The sequence below is a fragment of the Gigantopelta aegis genome, chromosome 4 (genome assembly GCF_016097555.1).
Source record: "Gigantopelta aegis isolate Gae_Host chromosome 4, Gae_host_genome, whole genome shotgun sequence".
In the NCBI taxonomy this organism is placed as follows: domain Eukaryota; kingdom Metazoa; phylum Mollusca; class Gastropoda; order Neomphalida; family Peltospiridae; genus Gigantopelta; species Gigantopelta aegis.
In genome coordinates this window covers 13,074,349-13,093,688 of record NC_054702.1, presented here as the reverse complement: position 1 = coordinate 13,093,688, position 19,340 = coordinate 13,074,349, and the positions used below count along the sequence as shown (strand labels likewise).

General features: G+C 38.5%; 1 protein-coding gene across 1 annotated transcript; it reads left to right on the top strand.

The window, feature by feature from the left end:
* The first annotated feature begins 121 nt into the window (after positions 1-121).
* On the top strand, positions 122-18,934 carry LOC121369686 (endo-1,4-beta-xylanase 1-like). Its single transcript, XM_041494737.1, has 17 exons — positions 122-310; positions 676-809; positions 2,282-2,427; positions 3,725-3,823; positions 4,283-4,376; positions 5,217-5,345; positions 6,188-6,333; positions 6,754-6,852; positions 7,809-7,965; positions 8,675-8,720; positions 10,255-10,410; positions 11,658-11,713; positions 14,196-14,333; positions 15,162-15,333; positions 15,775-15,885; positions 17,088-17,306; positions 18,619-18,934. The coding sequence occupies exons 1-17, from the start codon at positions 122-124 to the stop codon at positions 18,835-18,837; spliced, it is 2,310 nt and encodes a 769-aa protein (XP_041350671.1). The 3' UTR covers positions 18,838-18,934.
* Positions 18,935-19,340: the final 406 nt, after the last annotated feature.

Below are 19,340 nucleotides of genomic sequence, written 5' to 3'. Positions count from 1 at the left end.
GTACAACACCACTCAAAGTGTTAATGACAGGCCAAGGTCAGGTCGTCCCAGAGTAATCACCGCCGCTGACAATTATATTGATAAACTCACAAAGTATTTTTTTGTTTTGCCATCGCGGCCAATGTCCTTCATACTGTACAAGTATGCGGTTCGTTATAGTGATTGTGTGTTTGCTGCCAAACATTTTGGCACAGGAGCTACTTCAGAACCCAGACATGGAAACTCTGGACGGATGGGATTGTTGGGGATTCACCTGCTCAGTTACGGCTACCAGACACAGTGGAGCTTCTGCTATACAGGCATCAGGAAGGTATGTGTACTTTATAGATTTTGGCTTAGGTACGTAACATGTTAATAATATCAAACGAATAAAAATATGTGGGTTTTTTCTTCGTCTCTATTCCTATTTAATCTTTTACTTTATTTTTAGTTCCTTTATCATCTTCGCGGTCGTTGTCGTCGTCATCATCACCATCATAATCATCATCATCATCTTCCTCTTCTTCCTCTTCTTCTTCCTCTTCATCATCATCATCATCATCATCATCATCATCGCCATCACCATAAACAGGTACCCTCTAGATACGGCTGTTTTGTTTAACATTGCCTAAATCATAATAGACGTCGATCAGATTTTCTTTGATCTTATTAAATAAAATCAACAACACTCCCTAGAACCCAAACGAAGAAAAACTAGAAGGCTATTTCAGGGAGATTATGTCGGCCTGGGACTGTTTCGGGTGTTCTTGTTCTACCACGGACCAAGCTCACAGTGGAACCCTCGCTATACGAACGGCGATCAGGAACACGTTTGTTTGTTTCCACTAGAGCAAATTGATTTATTAATCATCGGCTATTGGATGTCAAACATCTGGTAATTTGGACTCGTAGTCATCAGATGAAACCCGCTATAGTGTGTGTTTGTGAGTGTGAGTAAAATATAGTGGGGGTGCGTTTTTCTGTGTGTACATGCGTTTTAAATGTGTGTTTTTCTATGTTGTCTGTGTGCGATATGCTTACTTACATACGTAAATACATGCGCCAGACCTTGCCTATGTATACAACCATCAAAACATGTATGCATACATGCTTACAGTCGAACGCTCATGCATACATACACACATACATACATACATACATAAATACATACATACATACCACCTATAGATATACATTTGGGTATAGGACAGGAAGTATGAATCCCAATGGGAACCAAATGCTCCACAACTCACTGAATTGTTTCTTTATGCAAATGAATCAGAATTTCTAACTGGTTAAATCAAAACAAAACTTTTAACTTTACTGTCCGCTATATTGATGATCTCATATCATTCAAACTAGCAGTATATCAGATTACCATCCATTTAGGTATAAAAAAACAACATCTAAAGATATTGATTAAGTTTCATACCTCGAAGCGGTATGATAACAAGGATGACTTCTACCTTCCGATAGTCTTTTACCTTTCATATCGAACAACATAGCTTCTGCTTCAGCTTTTGATGTCTAGATATCACAACTTCTAAGTTACCTTATGTCATGCTCATTGTATGCAGATTTCAAACAACGCCATATCATCCTTCCTGATACCTGGGGACGTTCAAAACGTTTCAGGGTAAACATTCGGAGGCTATATCTACTAAATACTATACTGACAAAAATAATGACTGATTGATGCTATTCCATATTTTGAACTTATGCATAATGTTTCATCTTTTTCAAGTAATTCTGGCTATTTTGTTTCATCGTTTTAGATGAAGTGAAGGACAATGTGTTCACCTTTCGCGAACACCTGATATTATCACTGTTGTGACAGTGATTCATGAGGCCATGCCAACACAGCTATATTTATTGCAATAAAGTCTGTCCTGTGCTAGTTTTGATTGAGTAAACTAGTCTGGGAGTGGCAGTCCTCTTTTGAGAGGTGCAGGAATGGCGTATTATGGAGTAAAGGATCTCCTCGGGAATGATTGTCCTTTTATAGACGAGGCACTAGGTAGATATTCATAGAATCACTATTTTGCCTAATGTACATTCGACTTTGCATTGTGGCATGGTGCATATAAAAGATCCCTTGCTACTAATGGAAACGTAGCGGGTTTCCTCTCTAAGACTATATGTAAAAATTAATCAATATTCGACATCCAATAGCCGATGATTAATAAACCAATGTGCTCTTTTTAACTTTTGATCGTGGAAAACAGAGAGAGAGAGAGACACACAGAGATATGTTCGAGGTTTAATTTATAAGATATATATTATAGTTTTGACTTGGTTACAGGTCTGCTACGTGGCAAGGTCCTTCCCAGTTCGTGACGGTTGAGTCGTCCAAACAGTTCACGTTCTCGGTCTGGGCTCGTCTCGTCAACGATCTGAGTGGACAGACTTCCCAGAGAATAAAAACAACCGTTCAGTTCAAATATCAAGGTAGGGGATCAAACCTCAATGACGTGGTTTCAAATAAGAGGTTTGTGATTGTTGTTGTTGTTTTTAAAAATCGAAGAATTGGCCGATCAATAGGTTTGAGATCTACTAACTAAGGCTTCGTTTGCAGGCAATCAACGTAGCTAGATCAAGTCGCTTCGGAGATTTAAAGGTCCACGCTTATAGCACATTATTAATACACAGTATATATATATATATATATATATATATATATATATATATATATATATATATATATATATATATATATATATATATATATATATATGTGTGTGTGTGTGTGTGTGTGTGTGTGTGTGTGTGTGTGTGTGTGTGTATTTAAATATGTGTCATTCTTATCGACCACTTTAAATAATTGTCGTAATCCCCAGGGATGAAGTGGTCACTGCAGATCCTATAACTTCGTGATGGTCCTTTCCATTACGCACGGGTTCGGTTTAAGAACTGCTTCCATGCAAACCCTGTGGTTTTCGTATTGTCTAAAGTTCGAAAAAACTGCAGTTTGGACACATCCAAACACTAAACAATGGTTCAACATATTTTACATTTAAAAACTCAACATATTTTACATTTAAAAACTATCCCCAAAAGAATATTCCATCCATACAATTCAGTTCAGTAGAATCAAATTTTCGCGTTTTAAAAATACATGTGTTCCACCTTCCAAGTAAAATGTCTGAAAGGCTGCGAATTACGCTTTCATGTTATGCCTGTTAGCGCGTCACGGGGTCATGTGACTTAGCTCTTGGAGTCGACAGGCGATTTGGCAGGCGATGGGAAAAACGAGACTTTTATTGCGAATATATTAAAAACGGGTCAATTAAAAAAAAATTGCTTTATTGATACTTCATATATATTATAAAAGGTATATGTAGATACCAAACAATAGTGAATTAAGTTTTCGATGAGTCTCGACCTTTATTAAAGGCACTGATCCCCAGTTTTCAACATACATGACTTTTTTGCATGAAATGCATTTTGACCTTCTACATCTTCGGAACAACCGGAAACACACCGGATTTGCCCCCCAAAATAATTTAATCAAGAAAAAGGAAGTGATGTGTAACTTTACAATAAAATATTCTGCTGTAGCGAACACAATTTAACATTAGCTATTATATAAGTTTAGTGCTTTTAATACATAGAACTTGTAGACGAAGGTTCAGTTGGGAAATCTGGATAGCCAATGTTCAAGTCAATTCTAACTGATACTTAAGATGGTTGTATATACATATGTTTTTATCCAGTGTATTTTGTACTCATACATTCTGATTTTCAGATGGAACCAGTGACTATCGCGCTATTGATAGCAATTCGAACGTTCGTACTGCTGATGGCTGGATACAGCTAAAAGGAGAGTTCACGGTGCCGAATGAACGTGAGTATATACAATTGTGTTGGTTTAGGCAACACCCACCATTTGTTATGTCGTTGTAGCAGCTTAACATAGTCCGATTTAGAAAATAGTACAAAATGTTGATGTACCTTTTTGATGATTACACCTAGGTTGACCTCTGTAACATTTGAATAACCCATTGCTTTGAGGTTACTTGTTATAATGTAGTATTAACTGATAACAACTGTACAAGTGGTATACTACCAAATACACAACAGCAACACAGTAACATTTGTTATTAATACGTCTCTCTTTGTCAAGAGAGCTGTTATTCACGCCCGCCTCATACTCGCTTCAAAGTGGTTTTCAGATTTCTGAAACTGGAGTTATTATCAGGAGAACATTGAATTTCCAAATGGAGGGATGAAAATAACAATGTAATTCATTAACTGTTCTACTGACATGAATACGTTATGTTTATCTCATTGTTTCTTCTTTCAGAACTAAAGTCAACAAGAGTGTATGTGGAAGGTCCTGCTCCTGGGGTGGACTTCATAACGGACGGCGCCTCATTGGTGGAAACTGCAGCGGTCAGGTAACATATATCATAGTCGTTCATTGGTGGAAACTGCAGCGGCCAGGTAAAATATATCATTGTCGTTCATTGGTGGAAACTGCAGTGGCCAGGTAAAATATATCATAGTCGTTCATTGGTGGAAACTGCAACGGTCAGGTAACATATATCATAGTTGTTCATTGGTGGAAACTGCAGCGGCCAGGTAAAATATATCATTGTCGTTCATTGGTGGAAACTGCAGTGGCCAGGTAAAATATATCATAGTCGTTCATTGGTGGAAACAGCAGCGGCCAGGTAAAATATATCATAGTCGTTCATTGGTGGAAACTGCAGCGTCCAGGTAAAATATATCATAGTCGTTCATTGGTGGAAACTGCAGCGTCCAGGTAAAATATATCATAGTCGTTCATTGATGGAAACTGCAGCGTCCAGGTAAAACGTATCATAGCCATTCAGTGTAGCCGTCTGAGTGGCGGTACGACTGGAGGTTGCGTGTCAAGGTTCGAGGTACGCAATGAAATATTTACGGAGTAAAAACAGCTGCGGCTGTGATTGGTAATAATATGTGGCATTGATTATTTATGCAAATACTACAATCCGTGGTCAGTAAATAAATACATCTTTATTTGTTATACAGTTGTTGTGCAGTATAGACATGAGGTTGAAACCAGTGCAGGGTAGCCCCAAAATGGAATTGCTATTTTCAGCAAAACTTAAGGCTGCTGATAAAACAAAACATTCATAACATCTCTTAAATGGAATGTGACTCCTTGTTTTCTTGCAGGTAGATTAAATGTGAGGTGCAACACGTTTTATCGGTGTACTGTATATTTATTTATTTTATCTATCTATGAATAGTGGTGTGTCTCAGAACCTCTTCAAGAATCCCGACATGGAGAGTTTGTCTGACTGGAACTGCTGGGGATTCACGTGTTCCATCACTCAGACTCGACACAGCGGGGAATACGCGATACAGACTAGTGCCAGGTACGTCCTAGTTCACCCAATATCACCTGTGTTTTAACATGTTCCGTCACTCAGACCCCACACAGCGAGGAGTACGCGATACAGACTAGTGCCAGGTATGTCCACAAATTCACACAGAACACAACATAACGGAACACAACAGAACTTTATTACACCCAGGCTGTTAGGCAACGGCATATGGGGAATACAATAATCATAATTTATTTGGAGTATATGCCCAAAACGCAAGCCACAGATGCATCAAACACAGCAGTCGGACCGCACGCACGTGCCGCACGCAGTTTAGATGACCCTGTACGCCGACATTTTTTATTATTATATTTATTTACAACTTGTCACCATATTAAATTCATACTATTGTAACTATTTCATTATTATCAATTCATCAATCCTTTCATTCACCGTTTATCGGTTCGTGCATTCATCCTTCCATCCATCCATCCATCCATTTGTCCGTCTGTCCGTCCGTCCATCCGTCCGTCCATCCGTCCGTCCATCCATCCATCCATGCGTCCATCCATCTAATCATCCCTCCCTCCCTCCCTCCATCCATCCATCCATCAGTCCATCCATCCATCAGTCGATCCATCTATTCACCCAACCATCCATCTAACCATCAATCCATTCGTCCGTCCGTTCGTTTGTTCGTCCGCCTGTCCGTCCATCCATCCATCAGCCATCCCATCCGTCCATCCTTTCGTCCATTCACATATCCTTCGATTCACTATTTATCCATTCGTATATTCATCCATCTATAAATCCAGACCATCCACCTATCCATCCATCCACCCAATCACCTACCCAGTTTTTGTGACATCTGGTTTTCGTTCTTCACATTACAGAACAAAGACGTGGCAGGGACCGCAGCAGTATGTTGACCTTCAACCCGGCAAGTTGTACTCAGCCTCGGTTTGGGTCAAGCTTGTTAATGACCTTCCAGGTCAGCTGGGTCAAAAAGTCAAGGTGACGTCACACTTCAAATTTTTAGGTAGGCATCTTTTTCCACCAAGGGCGGGAAGTAGCCCAATGGTAAAGGGCTTGCCTGATGCGCGGTCGGTCTAGGATCCATCCCAGTCTTTGTCCCATTGGGCTATTTCTCGCTCCAGTCAATGCACCACGACTGGTATATCAAAGACCGTGGCATGTGCCATCCTGTCTATTGGATGGCGCGTATAAAAGATCCCTTGCTACTAATAGAAAAATGAAGCGAGTTTCCTCTCTAAGACTATGTCAAAATTACAAAATGTTTGACATCCAATAGCCGATGATTAATAAATTAATGTGCTCTAGTTCACACATCCCAGGAATAATCGGAAATTACATTTGTCCACTAATATAGTAGTAATTAGTAAATCTAGTGTTGCACGCTGGCATAAAGGTTTCTCCGACAATTTGGTTTCTTTTTCAGACGGAACTGCAAGGTACAATCAAGTGGAGGCTTACAGGCTACTTCGAGTTGCAGATGGTTGGGTAAAACTGGGAGGAGACGTACATGTGCCAAACAAACGTAAGAATTTTACGTTTTAGCCAACATTAATTGGTGTGGGGGCGGGACGTGGTAAAGCTCGGTTGATTTTGGGATCGATCCCCATTGGGCTATTTCTCGTTCCAGCCTGTGCACCACGACTGGTATATGAAAGGTTGTGACATGTGCTATCCCGTCTGTGGGATGGTGCATATAAAAGATCCCTTGCTACTAATCAAAACATGTAACTCGTTTCCTCTCTAAGACTGTGTCACAATTACCAAATGTTTGACATCCAATAGGTGATGATTAATAAATAAATGTGCTCTAGTGGTCTCGTTAAATAAAACAAACAAAACCATTAACTGGTTGACTGGTGTCGGTGTTGTAGTGGTTAAACCTTCGGATGTAAGGCTGGTAGGTCCTGGGATTTGTAGGTACTCCCCGAACTTTGAATTACAACAATCGTCCAATGCATACCAGATGATTTATATTAGTTTAACGGGAAGATCCATTATCTTGGCTGTTTCTAAAGACGATTGACGTTCATGTAATGTATGTTAGTACAGATGCCCTATGAAATGCTCTAGCTGATAATACCGAGCCTCGTTTCTTGCTTAAGGATCTCAGTTCCATATATATATGATAAAGTAAGACTTTACGTCGAGGTGAACAACGCTTAGTTATATAATTATATACTTGGAGCAATTCCAGCGCTTGATAAAGTAAGACTTTTCGTCGATGTGAACAAAGCCTAATTATACAATTACATATTTGTACCAATTTCAGCGCTTGATAAAATATGTGAAGAACGCTTAATTATATAAGTATATGCTTGTACAAATTCTAGTTTGATAAAGCAAGACTTTTTGTCAAAGTGAACAAAGCTTCATGATATAATTATATATTTGTACGGATTCCAGCGTTTGATGAAGTAAGACTTTACGTCGAGGTGAAGAACGCATATGTATATAATTATATACCCGTACGAATTTCAGCGCTTGATAAAGTGAGAATTTATGTGGAGGGTCCTTCCCCTGGTGTGGACTTCATTGTGGACGAAGCCTCTCTGCAGCTTCTGGAGGAGTGGACCAACTGGAGACAAGACGTGGACTCGAGCATCAACCAGCTACGGAAAAATGACATCAACATACAGTAGGTTCACCTCTAACAGTCTCTATCATGTAGTATTGTCAGTTGCGATGATGATGATGATGATAATGATGATAATGATGCTGCTGCTGCTGATGATGATGATGTTGCTGCTGATGATGATAATGCTGCTGCTGCTGCTGCTGATGATAATAATGATTATGATGATGATGATGATGATGATGATGATGATACTAATAATGATGATGAATATCCACCAGTTGAGAAAAGTAGTAGTGGCATCGAATAAGTTAAAATATTAACAAAATCTCTGTTATATAGTATTGTAATTTGTGATCATGATGCTGTTGGAAATGATGATAATGACGACGGTGATGATGTCAGATGATCGTGACGATGGTGATGATGACGATGATGATAATAATAATGAAGACGATGATAATGATAATAACTGAAGAGAAGAGTATTGATCAGTTGATAAAAGTTAGTAGTATTATCCACTGTATTCGTATCCTTAACAGTCTGACTTGTAGTATTGTCATTTGTAATGATGACTATTTTTGTGATGAAGGTGAAAATGATGATGATGAGGAGGAGGATAATGATGATGATGGTGATGACGATGACGATGACGATGAGACGACTAGTTGATATTCCATTAGCCTTTGTATATTATGTTCTTCGTGTCTGTAATACAATGTTTGTTTCTTTAATTTGAATAGCATAGAGGTTAAGTACAATATTTTTTTAGGGTAACAACGGCAGCGAACATTAACCTCAATGAAGTCGAAATCAAAGTAAGCTGTTTTTCTTTTAAAAATATTAGGTATCATACCTTAACCACTAAATGCGATTACAAATACCAACCTGATACAGTATTTCATTGCATCACATAGCTTCTAATCGCATCACACCTTACTGCGTTGCATTGCATGTAAAGTATTGTATGTAGTCGAGATGTATTATGTTAACTTTTTAACCATGCAACTGACAGCTATACTACATACCCAAATAACCATAACTATGTTCATCAAAGTGCTATTCTGGATGTGCTCATTCAAATTCCGATTGTTAATGCTAATATGTCGAGTCCCTTCTTCATATATTATTGATATAATACGCTCGTTATGCCAACAGTTCTCCAATGACATCTAGCGCCATCTGGCAACCATACGAGTTCATTAATTTAATAACCACAAATAAAGAAAAATGTTACCACGATGCTTTACTACTAGCAAAATTGTAGTATGTAATCACTGCAAAAACTCAACAAAGACTAAACAATCGCACGGTACTTTGTATAATATATATATTCAAAGGCAAAAGTTATTGTGACATGGATTGTTTGAAGTAATAAATTTGTGAATGGAGTTATGGATGTAAACCAGAGAAAAAGTGCATGACACAGCTTAAAGAAATGCATCCAAGCAATTGTTGCAGCGATTGCATTGCTTTGTGCAAGAAAGATGGAATATTCGGGAGAAATGCTATCCTGTGTTCACCATAAAAGGCCAAACGTTCAGTCGCAAATCAGTGCCACTCTATGCAGCCTTCAGAAGTCCAGAAGTCAGAAAAACACCATTAGTGAACTGTTTGATGCAATTTCGTCATGCCACGCCTCAGTGAAAATTACAGATGGCGAGTCATAGGGATGCTTAATCTGGAGCCTCGCAGCGTGACGTCGCACGTCAATTCAACGTCGACAGAAACACCATATAACACTTATGACAACGATATTAACAAAACAACCAGGTCAGGGACCGTCCCCGTAGCGGAACGACCACACGTGACAACCCCTCGCCAAGACACTTGGATCCGAACCACGCATCTGCGAAACAGGTACCTGCCAGCAACCCTCACAGCCCGTACCATCCCTTTCTCCAGCGTTTAGTGGCCTCAATGAGTCGACGGTGCCAGGCCTGTATCAATGCTCAATGTGGACACGCTCGCTACTGACTGTGTGAACTTCGCTCTGGACCCCCTCTAGTGATGTGGCTCATTTGCATATGGGCCCTTTTCATGGACTATTGCTCGTTTCCATACCTTCAGACATTTCTCTTTCCATGTTATAACGTTTCATACACGGCAGTAAAAACTTATCAATTATCTTTGTCTTTTGTGTGTCACAATAACTTTTGCCTTTTAGTATATTTAATAACTATTAGCTTCACTCTTCTAAATGTAACTCATTTATTTACATTTTGAAGTATCTTTACACGTAATAAATCCATTTTTGTATAACATGTTTATTCAGGACTCGGTACACATTAGACACTCATAACTGATACAGAATTTAGTTGACCTGCATGTTACATTATGTCTTTATCTTAGGTAACTCAAACAAAAAAAGCGTTTCCGTTTGGTACGGCAATTAGCGTTTCTGAGTATGACAGTGGTGACACGAGGTACCAGGATTTTATTAACCAGCACTTCAACTGGGCTGTCACGGAAAACGCTTTGAAGTGGAAACAGATGGAACGGGTGCAGGTATGTCAGTGAATATTTAATCAAGAATTATATACACTACAAACAATCATCTGACGAGGCCATTGTAATATTCACAAAACCAACAGGGCATTTAATTTCATTTTAACTTATTTGTGTGCTTATATCCAATTAATGTTCAAGTACGCTGTCCTAGGCACACACATCAGCTATCTGGACTGTGGGTTAGTTGTTCGCTTTTAGTGGTTAGTGAGAGAGAAAAGGGTGCAACGATCTTACACCTACCCATTGAGTCGTTAAAACGCGCTATGGGTGGGAGCCGGTACCGGGCTGCGAATTCAGTACCTAATAGCCTTATGTCCGATGGCTTAACCACGACACCATCGGGGAAACGAACTGTTCCAGAGGCATCCCCCAAGTAGAGTGAAGTGACAAACCAGCTGTATTTAGTGGGTGTTGTGTTTAACCATTGTTAGCTGGTCCTGGCTCTGGACTATTACATGACTCCCCGTAATCAAAGTAAGGGACTCAATTAATCCTTCCCCATGACAGTTTTCACATGGAGATCTTAAACACCCGCCTGTCGTAGGAGGCTACCTTACTGTTCACAAAAGTAGAATGATCTAATATACTGCAGATTGACCTATATTAAAGATACTTTGCCGTGAAAATGTAGGTATTACATTTTAGTCCTTTAACTGTCTAACGGGAGGGGAATAAATGTTTCCTCTACGTTATTCTGCCTGTCTGTGTTTTTCTCTGCCTGTCTGTCTGTTCATCCGTTTGACTCGAATATAGTTTTCCGAACATTTTGTTTCACAATGCTTCAAGATGTTGAGCTTAAAGTTTGCCTATAGCTTTATCATGTACTATTACACATCAAGTTTGACAATTACTTTTTTGGCGATTTACTCATTTCTGACCGAGGTACTTGAACTTAGAAGATATGAACATTTGCTTTTCAGTCTTTTTTTTCGCAATGATCAAGATATTGAGCAGAAATTTTTTGTATAACTTTACAATGTACTGTTAAGGTTTGGCGTCCATAGCGATTTACTAACTTTTTACAGAAGTATGGCCCTTTGAACTTAATGCACAATACAGACATTTGTTGAACCCGGTAGGGGACATGGATTGCTATAGAAGTACTCTCAGAATGCTTGTTTTTAACTAAATGTATTTTATTATTTTATTTATGATTGGATTCAAAACCATATTTCGGAATACGCATCTCAATGTAACACACTGGAGGTTACAATAAATAATTGTATTTTTGTTTGTTTGTCTAGGGACAGATCAAGTATGAGCCTGCTTTTCGTGCAATAAACAAACTGAAAAGTAATGGGTGAGTGGATTTAATAACTTACGTACATAAAAAGTACACGAGGAAAGAACAACGTGAGTCTGTATATTAAAGGAACTATAGTTAATGTGTAGCCATTGTCACAATGTAGTTGTTTTTCTGATTATTAAAATTACAATATGCTTCCATTTCTTTGCTCAAAAGATGCATGTACCTATACTGAATACAATTACGGTCATCTTAATAAGTCCAGTATATTTTTTACTTAAAATAATTTCTTACGTAACATTAGTTTTTTCTTCAAAATCGACAAACAAAATTTGAAATAATTGGTCCAAAGGGATTCGTAAATGTATGTATTGATATAATGTTTATCATTTCAAACGTCTGTATAAATATTATTACCCAGATATATTGCATCTGAGTAGATTATTTCAGTATCTGGCTATAATCCTAGGATAATAAACTACAAAATTAGGTCAAGTTTGAAAGACAATACGACATACACATCCACTGAAGCCTTAACGCCCTGCTTGATGCTGACAGGAAACTGTGTATACTGACGTTCTGAGCTACGGCCGTTTGGGACTTAAATAGTTTAAATAATTTTGCTAGTAGAAAAGGCTAGGTGCCTATTGTCTCTTTCTGCCGGGGTCGGGACGTAGCACAGTGGCAAAGCACTCGCCTAATATAATGCGTGATTGGTCTAGGTTCGATACCTGTCAGTGAGCCCTTTCTCTTTCTGTTAGCAAAAAAAGAAAGAAACAAAGTTAAAGGCAAAGACACGCCTTAATTGTTTTGTTTTCATACAGAAAAGTATATTCATTTAGCATACCAATCAATGCTATTTTAACCGACCAGTTTTGCACCACAGCTGTATTAATATCTTCGACGATTTTAAATAACTCGAAATATACACCAGGGTGTATATGCATTAGTGATGTAACGATGTATCGATAAGTCGACATGTCGCGATATTTCTCTCTACGATACGATTCACGATACGTGCACTATTTTGTCGATACTTAAGGTTTTTAAAAATCGATATTTGTCATTTAAAGTATCGATTTATTTGAAATAAATGTACTTTTGGCAAATTTAAGTTCAATATGACCATACGCACAGACCGCATATCTTGCCCTAGTTTCCATTTCAGTTACCGTTATCGGAAACCAGGTCACGCACAGCTGTATATTGCGTTACGTTAAATTAATTTTGATTGTTTGATATCCAGATTTGTGGCCAATCGCTTGCTCGAACCAAGCACTTCATCAATATTGTTTGACATGTGCGTCATCTTTGCAAAGCACGCCGTTCTTCGCAGACGAATTTGAAAATCCGCCTGCGAAGTACAAGTCTGCCATGTGGCGTTTTTTTCAAGTTTCCCATTTATTATGAGAACGGTATTACAAAAGTGTGTAAAAATAAAACAGTGTGTCAGACGACATGGAAGTCTGTAATTAGTTACAATGGCAACACGACAAATATATCACACATTACTCGCCATCATCCATCATTGCATGACTCCCCTAATCCTACGAAACGTAAAACAGACTAGAGTACGTCAAATGTTTGCAAAAAGCTACAACGTTGAATAAAGTATTTGTTCCAAAACTGCCACTGAATTGTGATCGCAGTAAAACGATAACAAAACGCATATGCAAGTTTATAGCACACGATTTGCGACCATATTCTGATGTTGAAAATGCTGGGTTTGTTGAGCTTATTCATGCATGTGCTCGAGCCTAAATATCAAATCCAAAGCGGAATAGAAATTAGTACCAAAGTAATTCCAGAACTTTATAAAGAGGTTCGAGATCAGGTTCAAATGCAACTAAATCAGGCCCATATTTTTTTTTTAAAACAAATAATTAAACACATTTGTGAACCATTTGTGGTTCTTTTCTTTGCAATCGTCACAAATATAAGTCTGGATTTATTTACATTGTTTGTGATCTATTATTAATACATTAATAATTTTCTAGACCAACAATTCAGCATTTTTTATTGTAAATTTAATATCGCGATACTTATCGTATCATGAGGTGAATATCGTGATACGTATCGTATCGCAACCCTACTGTATCGTTACACCACTAATATGCATTGCTCTCCAGTTAATGCTACAGATACTCTACGCAGTTTTTAACAATTTTATTTTATTTTATTATTGTTTGTTTGTTTGGGTCTTGTTTTGTTTGTTTGTTTTGTGTGTGTCTTTCTGTTTATTTGTGTGTGTTTTTGTTTTTGTTTATTTTATTTAATTTTTATTATTATTATTATTATTATAATTTATTATTATTATTATTATTATTTTTTTTTTTTTTTTGGGGGGGGTAGTTTGTTGGTGAAAAAATGTTAATCATATAGCATTAGCTAAAAATTAACAACATAGCTATAATTTCATTATAGAAGAAAATCGTTAGAATATTTAGTAGGTCAATATGCTATAGTGGTGTCGTGAAAGAAAACTAAATTGAACTTGTTTAAGTGCTTCAGGACAGGTAACATGTCTAAATTTCAGAATCAAAGTGCGCGGTCACAACATCCTGTGGTCTGTGGAAACGAAAGTACCCAGCTGGGTGAAACCACTGTACAACGACACACTCAAACAGGTAGTCCATGACCGAATCGTTGACGTCGTGTCGAAAACTACAAACCTGTAAGTATATCAACTAGGGAATTAGTATATAGAATAAGAATGAAATAATGTGGTAACAAGCAGCTTAACTTTAGTCAGGGGTGGAGGTGATGTTGGGAAAGAGCAAGTGATATCCGCACGCACCTATTCACTCTTCAATCTATATTTTACCCGCTTCATATAGAAGCATCGCATTTAATGTTTGTTATAAATATTTTAATATTTTAAACGGAATAAATGGAATATGTACCATTTTCAGTCGCACAGCCATATTGTTTCGTTTTTAAGTGCAGTTTCCTCCAGCTGATATGTTTAAATTATTGAAGACATCAGAAGACACTCGTTTCATTCCGAAAACACACACATTGCTTCTGATTTGGTTATCAACTATTTTCGGTTCCGCCCGTAAGAATTAATTCCGATAATGCACAATCATTTTGCTAAATTGAAGTCTAGGCCTAAAATGCCATGAAAGTGACAAATGGAGGGGTGCTGACGGATACCATTCCGGACTACATTGGTCTGTTAGTCAATGTAATGAGTTATAGTTTGACATGTTTTGAAAAACACTACGTGGTTGCGAATAAATATGGATAGCTTATATTCCTGTATAGTGCATCTGGTAAACGCACGCACACAGAGACACACAGAGGTACAGAGAGAGGTACAGAGAGAGAGAGAGAGAGAGAGAGAGAGAGAGAGAGAGAGAGAGAGAGAGAGAGAGAGAGAGAGAGAGAGAGAGAGAGACAGACAGACAGAGAGACAGACAGAGAGAGGATCAGACAAGAGATATGACTGTGATCGTATTCTGTGTGTATTTTATCTCGTGTTTTATGTTTGTTGTTTCAGAGTAGAACACTGGGACGTAAACAACGAAAACCTGCATGGCTTCTTTTTCCAGGAGCACGTCAACGACATGGACTACAACCTCCAAGTGTTCCGCACCGCACATGACACCGCCCCCGACGTGAAGATGTTTCTTAACGAGTTCGCCGTTGTGGCTGGTGGATCAACAACACAGGTACAAATACACAAGACCCACGGGTATATAACAAACATGCACGGAGGTAGAAAGGTGGACACACAGACACGATAGATTGAGAGAGAGAGAGAGAGAGAGAAAGGGGGGGGAGAGAGAGAGAGAGAGAGAGAGAGAGAGAGAGAGAGAGAGAGAGAGAGAGAGAGAGAACAGCAGGCAGAAATACGAAAGGCAGGCTGAGAGACTGACATGCAGACAGAAGACAGAATTAATTAATTTATTCATTTATTAATATGAGATATTTTTGCTGATTATATTTGTCTTTTAAGTAAACAATGCGATGTTGTGTTTTGTTATTGTCTTTCGTATTATCGTAGATATCACCCAAGTTGTTGTGCTTGTTATCACTGTTTATTGTGTATGCAACACACACTAGTACGCCCTAACTACGTCTGGAGTATTGTTCTTATTGTTCTTACCCAGGCATACCTCACTCAAGCCATCAAGATCAAACAGGCGAATGTTGGTCTGTACGGAATCGGCGTCCAGTGTCACTTCAGTGCTGATAAGATGCCCAGTCCAACATTAATAAAGGTTTGTGATGTCTGATCAAGGTTGTGTCACAGTATAGTTAACAAACAGTGCGGATGAGGATGAGGATTATGATGAAGATTGTGATGATGATAATGATGATTTTGATAATGATGATTATTATGATGATGATGGTGATGATGACGATTATGATAACGATGATATGATAATGAATATGAAAATGACGATGTTAATAATATTAATGAATGATTATTATGGTTACATAAAAATAGAACTGTTTCAAAGTGTAAAATATGTTGTGGCTAAGAGTATACATTAACATAATAAGACTTCTGTATGTTTGAATGCGATTACAATTGCTACCAAGTATATATATATATAGTTCAATATATAAACTTAAAACACTGATGTATGTTATAATACCATTTTGTATATATACATGGCGGGACGTAGCCAAGTGGTAAAGCATTCGCTTGATGCGGGGTCGGTCTGGGCTGTTTGTCGCTCTTGCTGCTAATCAAAAAGAGTAACCCATAAAGTGACGACAGTGGGTTTTCACTCTCAATATCTGTGTCGTCCTTAACCATATGTCCGACGCCATATAACCGTAAATAAAATGTGTTATATAAAACATTTCCTTCCTTCCTTCCTTCCATTTTGTATACTGTTACTGTAGAACCATTATGTATTGTCATGGACGTATTGCGAGATGCCAGCAGTAGGTCAAACCGCGTATAGAAAGTATTGCGATGTCAGCTGTGGAATACATAATATGTATTACGATGTTATCTGTTACTTGTAGCAAAGTCACCATATTAATGTTTGAATAAAGTATTGCGATCATTATTGTTTGGCAGTTTTCGCAGTTCTAGTGTTCTCTTGTTTGAAAAACGGTTTTGATCTATCGCCTCTACACCTACATGGTCACCTGCCGGGCTGTGTTGTGTTGTATTGTGTTGTATTTCTCTTCTACACCTACAAGGTCACTTGGACACACTCTCACAGATCGGGGTGTGTTGTATTATATTATTTCCCTACACCTTACAGGCTCTCCTGGGCACTCTCTTATAAACCGGGGTGTGTTGTTGTATTTTCCCTCTACACCCTACAAGCTCACCTGGACACTCTCAAGCCAGGGTGTGTTGTTTTATATTGTATTTCTCCTCTACACCCTACAGGCTCACCTGGACACTCTCCCACAAGCCGGGGTGTGTTGTATTTTATTTCTTCTCTACACCTTACAGGCTCACCTGGACACACTCTCAGAAGCCGGACTGCCGATCTGGGTGACTGAGTTGGACGTGGGAAGTAGCAACGAGGTGGATCGCGCGGACTTCTACGAGACAGCTTTGCGCGTGTTGTACGGTCATCCCGCAGTGGAGGGCATCTTGTTCTGGGGCTTCTGGAGTGAGCGGCACTGGAGGGGGGAAGATGCGGCTCTGGTCAGTGGCACCGAGTTCAGAGTGAGTTATTACTTGTACTTCACGTGTCGCTTGTCATGCATGATATATCATATCGGTGGTTATAACTGTCGAGTCGGGTGTAATTATCAGGCCCGTATCAAGAATATTTTTGTTTAATGGATGCATTTATTTTATCTGTGTACTGAACGCAATTTCACAGCATCTAGAAAACAAAATACCAATGATTTGAATGGCATTTTTTTTCCTGTAGAGGCGTGTGCGCAGGAGATTCAGCAGTGGCGAGCGAAGTCTTTAAGGGGGTCGGGTCATGCTCCCGTAGAAAATAATATTTATAAAAAAAACATTCATTACCTCTATTTGTTTTCTTTTCCTTGTATGTCCTTTCAGTTTATTCAATCGTTTTACACAAGCGTTTACTTTAATTAATTAATTTATTATTAAATTATTAATTATTGTCTAATTTAATGTTTGTAATTAGGAGAGGGCCTCGTAAGTTTGTTAACTTATGCCCAATACGTTTGTGTGTGTGTATAATATATATATATATATATATATATATATATATATATATATGTGTGTGTGTGTGTGTGTGTGTGTGTGTGTGTGTGTGTTTTCAATAAAAAATTCGCCTTGAGCAGAGTGTCTAACCAATAAACACCCCTCCTGCATGATTGTTTTAAACGTTATTATTAAACTACTTTTATGTAATAGAATCAAAATCTAAATCATATAATCCTGAACTGTAGAAGCTTACAGATACTTACAGACCTGGATGGGCTTTTTCATTTGGAATGGTATATTTTCTATAGATACGTAACTGACCAAACTCCAGTTGACTTAAAAGAAACAACAACACGATACAACATGCTAATCCATACAAACTGATAAATATTATAACACAGCTGTTTGCACTGTACAATGTTGTGTGGAATGTTTGCTCGCCATCTCTATGAGAAGTGACAGAACACTGATGAGGTTGACAGAAGATGAGACCTCTGTCAGATTTTGAGATCACAAGCTATTGTAGAAACAAGCTGCGAACTAACAATCATGCTTGTCCAACGTTGAACCAAACACATGGAGCTTAAGGCAGAGACACAAATATAATTTCCTGCTATCTTTCCTTCTTTTGATTTCTTTTTTTAAAATCCTAAATTCCTTTTTAATTATTAAAAAAGGTTCTCCAATGGTTCGTATTAACAACATTGAATAAGTCCTTGTTAGCTTGGGAAAATTGTGTCTAATCCATTTAAAACAGTTAGCAATGCAGTTTGTACCTATACGCAACACAGAGTCCACTAGTTAGACGAGGTTTGCACATAATCAGCTCCATACTGTTTCTTTACTTCAGTTAAACGGTGCGGGTCAGCGTGTCCTGGATCTGTTGGAGAACCAGTGGATGACCAAGGAGACTCACACGCTGTCTCAGTCTGGAAACCAGTTCACTGTTGATGGTTTCCATGGTGATTATGAGGTCAGCGTCATGTACCAGGGTCAGGAATTGGTCGACAAGAAAACCACGTTTACGCTGGGGTCGTCTCCACATACAGTGACGTTGTCTGTGGCGTAGATTTCCACGAAGTCGGCACAATATAAACTATCTATAAATAAAACTCAGCACACAAATTATTAAAACATATATGATTAAGCATGTCATATGTAAACAAAAGTAAGTAATAAATATGATACAAACAGGAGAACTTTTTTTATGAATGAATCCATTTGATGTTAAACCGGCCTCGATGGCGTCGTGGTTAGGCTATCGGTCTACAGGCTGGTAGGTACTGGGTTCGGATCCCAGTCGATGCATGGGATTTTTTATCCAGATACCGACTCCAAACCCTGAGTGCTCCGCAAGGCTCAATGGGTAGGTGTAAACCACTTGCACCGACCACTGATCCATAACTGGTTCAACAAAGGCCATGGTTTGTGCTATCCTGCCTGTGGGAAGCGCAAATAAAAGACCCCTTACTGCTAATCGGAAAGAGTAGCCCATGTAGTGGCGACAGCGGGTTTCCTCTCAAAATCTGTGTGGTCCTTAACCATATGTCTGACGCCATATAACCGTAAATA

Coding starts and splice junctions, on each gene's coding strand:
- LOC121369686 (XM_041494737.1), top strand. CDS start 122: ATGTCCTTCATACTGTACAAGTATGCGGTTCGTTATAGTGATTGTGTG. Junction 5,346..6,187: donor GCGATACAGACTAGTGCCAG/GTACGTCCTAGT, acceptor TTCACATTACAG/AACAAAGACGTGGCAGGGAC. Junction 14,334..15,161: donor GTGTCGAAAACTACAAACCT/GTAAGTATATCA, acceptor TTGTTGTTTCAG/AGTAGAACACTGGGACGTAA.